This window comes from Bufo gargarizans, chromosome 8, assembly GCF_014858855.1.
Source record: "Bufo gargarizans isolate SCDJY-AF-19 chromosome 8, ASM1485885v1, whole genome shotgun sequence".
NCBI classification, from domain to species: domain Eukaryota; kingdom Metazoa; phylum Chordata; class Amphibia; order Anura; family Bufonidae; genus Bufo; species Bufo gargarizans.
Window position 1 is genome coordinate 129817123 of NC_058087.1, and position 9277 is coordinate 129826399.

The 9277-nt window shown below is 41.8% G+C and overlaps 2 protein-coding genes across 2 annotated transcripts; both read right to left on the reverse strand.

Annotated features, from left to right (window-relative positions):
• Positions 1–1325: 1325 nt before the first annotated feature.
• On the reverse strand, positions 1326–3112 carry LOC122944692 (hemoglobin subunit alpha-3-like). Its single transcript, XM_044303238.1, has 3 exons — positions 2910–3112; positions 2022–2226; positions 1326–1678 (listed from the first exon to the last, which is right to left on the reverse strand). Exons 1-3 carry the CDS (start codon positions 3002–3004, stop codon positions 1550–1552), a joined length of 429 nt encoding a protein of 142 aa, XP_044159173.1. The 5' UTR covers positions 3005–3112; the 3' UTR covers positions 1326–1549.
• Positions 3113–6366: 3254 nt separating this feature from the next.
• LOC122944691 (hemoglobin subunit alpha-3-like) lies at positions 6367–7800 on the reverse strand. The gene is made up of 3 exons (XM_044303237.1): positions 7595–7800; positions 7093–7297; positions 6367–6742 (listed from the first exon to the last, which is right to left on the reverse strand). Exons 1-3 carry the CDS (start codon positions 7687–7689, stop codon positions 6614–6616), a joined length of 429 nt encoding a protein of 142 aa, XP_044159172.1. The 5' UTR covers positions 7690–7800; the 3' UTR covers positions 6367–6613.
• Positions 7801–9277: the final 1477 nt, after the last annotated feature.

Genomic DNA, 9277 nt, shown 5'->3' on the forward strand with positions numbered 1-9277 from the left:
CCCCTTTACACTGCTTGCTATAGCAGGTGATAGTCAGGAAGGAAGTGTTCCTTCCTGACAATCGCTTGTTTGTCAGTGAAAGGAAAAGCTGCAATTACATGCAGCAATCTCCTCCACAGTATGAGAAGGAGTGATAGCTAATGTCATCGCTAGTCCCCAAACAGAATCCTTGCTTGCCGGCTGCAGTCTGCTGTTTAGATGAAATTATCTGCTGTTGGCAAATAATGATTTAGGTGACCGCAAAAACAATCTTATTTTGCTTGTTTATTGGGTAATTGGCGGCAAATCATCACTAACGAGCGTTCCTTCAAACGCTTTCAGCAATTATCTGGCCAATGCTCGGCCAGTGCAAAGGGGCCTTTAGGTTGTATGTGTTGTATTTTGTTTTGGTAAAAGTAACTGAACCTGTCAATAAATAGCATGTGATTTCATAGTCAACACAGTAAAGTATATACATGGGGGGGGAGAAACAGAACTGGATCGCACATCCACAATGCTATGCTTTGATCTAACTCACTTATCAGCGCTATATTAAAGTGTACAGTCCCCCATACTGCATGCTGTACAAGAGGCCTTAGTGTACATTTTGATCAAAAGGCATAAGCCCACTCACCACGTCAAGGTCGCCTCTTTTGAGTGGGACCTACTCTGACAAAAGGGCGCAGCGCAGTGTGGTGACAAAGCGGTAATGCCCTTGTAGGCGGCGGGACCCAGGAGTCAAAACGGCAACCCTGCTGTCTGACAATGCCACCCATGGCACTGGGTCCCACCAACCCACCAGAACAGCACCACAAAAACAAAGGCCACCACGCAGTTGTCTTACACAACATGTCCATTGCTATCAGGAGCTACAGGTCAATGACCACTATATGCAGACTAATGTGATTAAAACCACCTGTGCCGAATGGGAGGAGTGCTGATACAAGTAAAGAAAAAAAATAGACCATTAATATACATGGGGGGGAGAAACAGAACTGGATCGCACATCCACAATGCTATGCTTTGATCTAACTCACTTATCAACGCTATATTAAAGTGTACAGCCCCCCCCACTGCATGCTGTACAAGAGGCCTTGGCGTGGTGAGTGGGCTTATGCCTTTTGATCAAAATGTACACTAAAGCCTCTTGTACAGCATGCAGTATGGGGGGCTGTACACTTTAATATAGCGCTGGTAAGCGAGTTAGATCAAAGCATAGCATTGTGGATGTGCGATCCAGTTCTGTTCTCCCCAAATGTACAGTAAAGTATATTCTCAATCCCTTTAAGTCTTACAATCAAGAATGAAAATCCAAAGACAGAATTGAAAAATGGATGGACTTTTTATTAAAGATTACACCAGATTCATTTTGATGGACAATAGGCACAAGTTATAGCCAGCCAAAGACTGCTGCGACAACACAAGCTAGCAAAGTTATATTACAGCTGAATTACATTCTTTGATTGACTATGGATTTGATGACAAAGTTATGTGCATAATTCTCTCTCAACTTCCCGCAGGATGGTTTGGTGCAGGTACTGATGTAGCCTCCTACGCCAATAGCATTAATTTATCTGTACTTGGAGGTCAAGACCTTGGCGACTTCAGAAATGTATTTGTCCCAAGCAGCCTGGGCTTCAGCAGAGAAATCGCTAGGGAAGTGAGAAGCCAAGACAACCTGGATGGTGTGAGACAGCAGCTGCAAAAACAAAAGAAATCAAATGTTAATTCCCACTATACTTATGATATAATCCATAAATGTTTATAGTTATTATACAAAAGATTATGTTATATGAATACCTTGAATAATGAATACATACGTGTCACCTAAAATTATAGCGCATTATATGCTCATGTGCTATATTATATATCCAATGTTGGTCATTATAAATTATGAACTGTGTCTTCTATATAGGAATGGGTTATGAAGTCCATGAAATACTGAATAAGTTAATTATATTGGTGAAGAATACTACTATGGTTCACAGCTATAGGAATGTTCTTTGTGTATTGAACACATATAAGCATTACATATGCCTTACATCAAAGTTTCCAGGGTCCACTCTCAGGTTGTAGGCATGGAGGTCACTAAGGCTGGACAGGTTGCCATCAAGATCATCCAGATGACTGGCTGCATTTCCAAGAGCATTCAAGACCTTGCCACCATGGGTCTTGAGGTCAGCAGAGCCATGAGACAAGTCAAAGTGGGAAAAGTAGGTCTTGGTCTGAGGGAAGCTTAGAAACAGTCTACAATAAAAATGATCAAGATAAGAATTAGGATAGCAAAAAAAAATAAAATTAAAAAAATAGTATTGGGGGTCATTTATCAAACTGCTATACAGTTGAACTGGTTTAGATGCCTGTAGCAACCAATCAGATTCAACCTTTTATTTTGGACAGCTCCTTTTCAAAAATGAAAGGTGGAATCTGATTGGTTGATATGGGCATCTAAGCCAGTTCTACTTTATACCAGTTTAATAAATGACCCCCCATTGTGTCATAAATAGATTTCTAACATAAAGTCACCATACTCCTAATTATGAATGTAGTTATCAATATAACTAACATATTTCTTCAGTTTAGGGCTAATTTGGAGTGTATAAGAAACTGTAATATCACAATTATCTATCCTGTGATACTATGAGTTCTAACATATAGGCTAATGCTGCAACATACAGAGAAGGAAATTATAATGTGAAAAAACTGCATTAAATCAATTATAACTGATGACAGCTAACACATACTGTAGAAGATGTTATTACCTGGCATACATATCACATGAGCACTGATGTATATGTGTACTCTGTGAAACAATGTATCTGTTCTATCACAGATTACAGAAGGGAATTTAACATATTCTACTCATAATTATCATTTGTATGTTAGTGCTGTCACTATGTTAAAGTTTGGCAAAGAGCCACGATCATTACCTTTCCAAAGCCTCACCACCCAGATCATTGACCTGAGGAGCAATCTTGGCCCAGAGGTTTACGATGTGAGCCTTCTCTCCTGCAGTCAGAGTCATGGTGATGTTGGAGAGTTGGTGAGTCTTGGGTAGATTTGGAAACTCAAGAAAAGTCCATGTTCTACAATATCTGTTGCAGCTTTTTAAAGGCTAAATTTCCAATTCACACAAAATGAACTTCCATTCTATAGGTTAAAACTAAATCCCACCCTGGAGAGTTTTATCTACTCAGCAACATATGCAATTTGAGCTGATATAGGTTAAATCTTATCTCAGTAAGTAGCATGCTGAGCACTCATGTTCTTAAGGCTATTGTACTATCCATCCTATATTGCAGCAAATTCAATGTCACAATTAACATACATAATTAGTATTGTTTTTATTTTAAAAATACATAATAGTATTGTAAAACTGCAATTTCTATGTAGGTTTTCACTATGTTAAAGTGACAGGAATAAGACCTGATTTTATAATTATGTATTGACCATGTCTATTCTGCATCCTGAAAATAATCTACTCTTCATTGACAAATTATTCCAGGACCCAAATACTGGCACACAGCTTTTAAATGGTTTCTAAATTATAACAGTACTCATTTTTCCACCATGTGAACTGATTTGTTCCAAAAATGTCTAATCATAATAGGTCCTGAAACAGGACCTGAAATCCCCATAAATTCTGAGTTTAGGGGTATTTGGAGAGTTGGCCACACATTAGCATCCTGCATTATAATTTACAGAGAATGAGGGTCACCCAGAGGCAGACTGGGCCGGGAGGCAGGAGGGCACTTGCCCCCAGGGCCCGTGGATGTCAGGGCTGCTGTGGCCCCTGAACTCAATTGTATCTGCATCCACTAGATGCAGATACAGTTGTGCCTGCAGCAGCCGGCACCGGTGGAACAAGGGAACCCGGTTCCCAGCATCTCTATTCCCGGCAGTCGGCTCACTGATGTAACGTAGGCAGTGTGATGACGTTTGCATCGTGGGACTGCGCCGGGACAGGTAAGTATAAACTGAGTGTGCTCCCTAATTCTCTCCAACGCTAATTTTTAACTCTAATACTGTTCCCTGTCCCCTAGTACTGACCCCCAATACTGGCCCTAACTGACCCCTAATATTGGCCTTGCCTTACCCCAACCCTAATACTGGCCCCTAACCACCTAGTACTGGCCCCCAATACTGACCCCCTGACCCCTAATACTGGATCTATCTGAGAGACAGGCGTCCTGTTTTTTTGCCCAGACAAGATGCGGGTGCGTTGCGGGAAAATGCGCAATTTTTCAGCAAGAGTGGAAAACATTGTAATGCTTTTTGCACGCGCGTGAGAAAATACGGCATATTTGGTACCCAAACCTGAACCCGGACTTCTTCGAAGAAGTTTGGGTTCGGTGTTGTGTAGATTGTATTATTTTCCCTTATAACATGGTTATAAGTGAAAATAATAGCATTCTTAATACAGAATGCATAGTAAAATAGGGCTGGAGGGGGTTAAAAAAAATAATCTATAATTTAACTCACTTTAATCCACTTGATCGCGCAGTCGGCATCTCTTCTGTCTTCTTCTTTGCTTTGCACAGGAATAGGACCTTTGATTACGTCACTGTGCTCATCATCACATGGTCCAATCACATAGTTCATCACCATGGTGAGGGACCATGTGATTGGATCATGTAATGTGACATCACCACAGGTCCTTAACTCAACATTACAGAAGAAGACAGAGATCTGCAACTACGCAATCAAGTGGCCTCGGTTAGTTAATTTAAAAAATTTTTAACCCCTCCATCACTATTTTACTTTGCATTCTGTATTCAGAATGCTATTATTTTCCCTTATAACCATGTTATAAGGGAAAATAATACAGATCGGGTCCCCAGCCCGATCGTCACCTAGCAACCATGCGTGAAAATCGCACCGCATCTGCACTTGCTTGCGGATGCTTGCGATTTTCACGCGGCCCCATTCACTTCTATGGGGCCTGCGTTGCGTGAAAAACACAGAATATAGAGCTTGCTGCGATTTTCACGCAACGCACAAGTGATGCGTGAAAATCACAGCTCATGTGCACAGCCCCATAGAAATTAATGGGTCAGGATTCAGTGTGGGTGCAATGTGTTCAACTCATGCATTCCACCCGCGCGGAATACTCGCCTGTGTAAAAGGGGCCTTACTGGGACTCCAAAAACTGCGCTGAAGGCCAGGCCACTCCAGTACTCCCTGAGTCCCTGTTTCTGACAAAGCAGCAATGACATGTTCCACTACCCCATGTGACCATTCTGATTAATCACTGGCCACAGCAGTTATGTGAGGTAGTTGGTTATGTCATGGTTGTACTGAGCCAAGCACTGCAGCCATGATACTCCAAATGACCACTGAGGCCAGTGAGCAAGAGATTAAGGCTGCTTTTTATATTATAACATTCCTAGCCTTCATCACAATTTATGGGGTCCTAGTAAAACCCTTTTAAGAACCAAAAAGGGACAGAGGGATTTGGGTCAAAATGAGGGACTTTTCCTCCAAGTGTCACTAGTTAAGAGGTTTGATGTATGGTCAATTACCCAACTTTTCTAGGTTCCAGAATAGTTCTGCAGTGTTACTTTTTCTGCTCATTTGTTGATGCATAACTTGACAAGTTTACCGAATTGTGAAGGCCACAACATTGGTTGTCACCCAGCCCTCCCAGAAACAGATGAAACTGTACAGTATCAGAAGAACAAAAGATAAATAGAATATTAATAAATTGATAGATGTGACATATATACACACAACTGATTTAAACAAAGGAAATTAATTTATATTCTGAATACTAAAGAGTTAAACTGAATATGAGAGATAAAGAAATAATAGTTGGATATATGTTGCAAATCTCTGAAATTATTGATTTTACCTTGGTATGAACATCTTGAATCTTGACTAAAGGCCCCTTTACACTGCTTGCTATAGCAGGTGATAGTCAGGAAGGAAGTGTTCCTTCCTGACAATCGCTTGTTTGTCAGTGAAAGGAAAAGCTGCATTTACATGCAGCAATCTCCTCCACAGTATGAGAAGGAGTGATAGCTAATGTCATCGCTAGTCCCCAAACAGAATCCTTGCTTGCCGGCTGCAGTCTGCTGTTTAGATGAAATTATCTGCTGTTGGCAAATAATGATTTAGGTGACCGCAAAAACAATCTTATTTTGCTTGTTCATTGGGTAATTGGCGGCAAATCATCACTAACGAGCGTTCCTGCAAACGCTTTCAGCGATTATCTGGCCAATGCTCGGCCAGTGCAAAGGGGCCTTTAGGTTGTATGTGTTGTATTTTGTTTTGGTAAAAGTAACTGAACCTGTCAGTAAATAGCATGTGATTTCATAGTCAACACAGTAAAGTATATTCTCAATCCCTTTAAGTCTTACAATCAAGAATGAAAATCCAAAGACAGAATTGAAAAATGGATGCACTTTTTATTAAAGATTACACCAGATTCATTTTGATGGACAATAGGCACAAGTTATAGCCAGCCAAAGACTGCTGCGACAACACAAGCTAGCAAAGTTATATTACAGCTGAATTACATTCTTTGATTGACTATGGATTTGATGACAAAGTTATGTGCATAATTCTCTCTCAACTTCCCGCAGGATGGTTTGGTGCAGGTACTGATGTAGCCTCCTACGCCAATAGCATTAATTTATCTGTACTTGGAGGTCAAGACCTTGGCGACTTCAGAAATGTATTTGTCCCAAGCAGCCTGGGCTTCAGCAGAGAAATCGCTAGGGAAGTGAGAAGCCAAGACAACCTGGATGGTGTGAGACAGCAGCTGCAAAAACAAAAGAAATCAAATGTTAATTCCCACTATACTTATGATATAATCCATAAATGTTTATAGTTATTATACAAAAGATTATGTTATATGAATACCTTGAATACTTAGCTAATGAATACATACGTGTCACCTAAAATTATGCGCATTATATGCTCATGTGCTATATTATATATCCAATGTTGGTCATTATAAATTATGAACTGTGTCTTCTATATAGGAATGGGTTATGAAGTCCATGAAATACTGACTAAGTTAATTATATTGGTGAAGAATACTACTATGGTTCACAGCTATAGGAATGTTCTTTGTGTATTGAACACAAATAAGCATTACATATGCCTTACATCAAAGTTTCCAGGGTCCACTCTCAGGTTGTAGGCATGGAGGTCACTAAGGCTGGACAGGTTGCCATCAAGATCATCCAGATGACTGGCTGCATTTCCAAGAGCATTCAAGACCTTGCCACCATGGGTCTTGAGGTCAGCAGAGCCATGAGACAAGTCAAAGTGGGAAAAGTAGGTCTTGGTCTGAGGGAAGCTTAGAAACAGTCTAGAATAAAAATTATCAAGATAAGAATTAGGATAGCAAAAAAAAAAATAATTGGGGGTCATTTATCAAACTGCTGTAAAGTTGAACTGGTTTAGATGCCTGTAGCAACCAATCAGATTCAACCTTTTATTTTGGACAGCTCCTTTTCAAAAATGAAAGGTGGAATCTGATTGGTTGATATGGGCATCTAAGCCAGTTCTACTTTACACCAGTTTGATAAATGACCCCCAGTTTGATAACATTTGTATGTTAGTGCTGTCACTATGTTAAAGTTTGGCAAAGAGCCACGATCATTACCTTTCCAAAGCCTCACCACCCAGATCATTGACCTGAGGAGCAATCTTGGCCCAGAGGTTTACGATGTGAGCCTTCTCTCCTGCAGTCAGAGTCATGGTGATGTTGGAGAGTTGGTGAGTCTTGGGTAGATTTGGAAACTCAAGAAAAGTCCATGTTCTACAATATCTGTTGCAGCTTTTTAAAGGCTAAATTTCCAATTCACACAAAATGAACTTCCATTCTATAGGTTAAAACTAAATCCCACCCTGGAGAGTTTTATCTACTCAGCAACAGGGCCGGTCATAACCCGGCATCCCCGGGCAAGTGCCGGGGCCCAATGCTCCTGGGGGGGCCCACTGAGCTGCTATGAGCACTTCCATCAATACAGATGGAGCTCTCACTGCTGTCACTTCACTTACACAGTACCCCTTTGGTGGGGCCCTCTGAGCTGCAGAGACTCAGACACGCCCCCTCTACACAGGACACACGCTGCCTGAGGAGAGAGACCGAGGGCTGGAGCTGGAGCTGAAGACAGTCTGTGAGTGAGTCTGCAGTCTGCACTGTGAATGTCTCTTGTCTGTGGGACAGAAGGGGGGGTCTCTTCGATCGGCTGCTGCTTCATTCTATTTAGTTGTGTTACTGTTTCATTAAGCAGTTTGCCCCCATGACACCTGCCCCCCCCCATATCCTGTCCTATCTTATCCTCATGGGGCCCCTGCTGTCTCCTTTCCTCCCTCATGTATCCAGAGCTCCTGTTTCACCCTCCTATCTCCTGTTGCTGCCCTGCACAGACCTCCTGCCACTACTTGTATGAATCCCCCTCAGAGCCCCTTCCCCCTACTTGCTGTGTCCACCCCTCCTGTCCACCCAGGGCCCCTGTCTCACTCATCTGCCTCTCATTATGGTGGCATCTGAACCGCATTCACCATAAGGCTGGTTTCACACGGGCGTTGCGGAAAAATGTGCGGGTGCGTTGCGGAAACACCCGCGATTTTTCCGCGCGAGTGCAAAACATTGTCATGCGTTTTGCACTCGCGTGAGAAAAATCGCGCATGTTTGGTACCCAAACCCGAACTTCTTCAAAGAAGTTCGGGCTTGGGATTGATGTTCTGTAGATTCTATTATTTTCCCTTATAACATGGTTATAAGGGAAAATAATAGCATTCTGAATACAGAATGCTTAGTATAATAGCGCTGGAAGGGTTAAAAAAATAATAAAAACGTTAACTCACCTTATCCCCATGATCGTGTAGTTCCCGGTCGGTCTGTTCTTTAGCTGTGGGCTTGGGCTGAATGACCTTTGGTGATGTCAGATCACATGCTCCAATCACATGGTCCATCACCATGGTGATGGAGCATGTGATCTGACATCACCACAGGTCCTTTAGTCACAGCTAAAGAAGAGACCGACCGGGAACTAGGCGATCATGGGGATAAGGTGAGTTAACTTTTTTATTTTTTTTAACCCTCCCAGCACTATTATACTAAGCATTCTGTAGTCAGAATGCTATTATTTTCCCTTATAACCATGTTATAAGGGAAAATAATACAGTGAATAGACTGTCACCTAGAACCCATGCGTGGAAATCGCACCGCATCCGCACTTGCTTGCGGATGCTTGCGATTTTCACGCAACCCCATTCATTTCTATGGGACCTGCGTTACGTGAAAAACGCAGAATATAGAACATGCTGCGATTTTCAC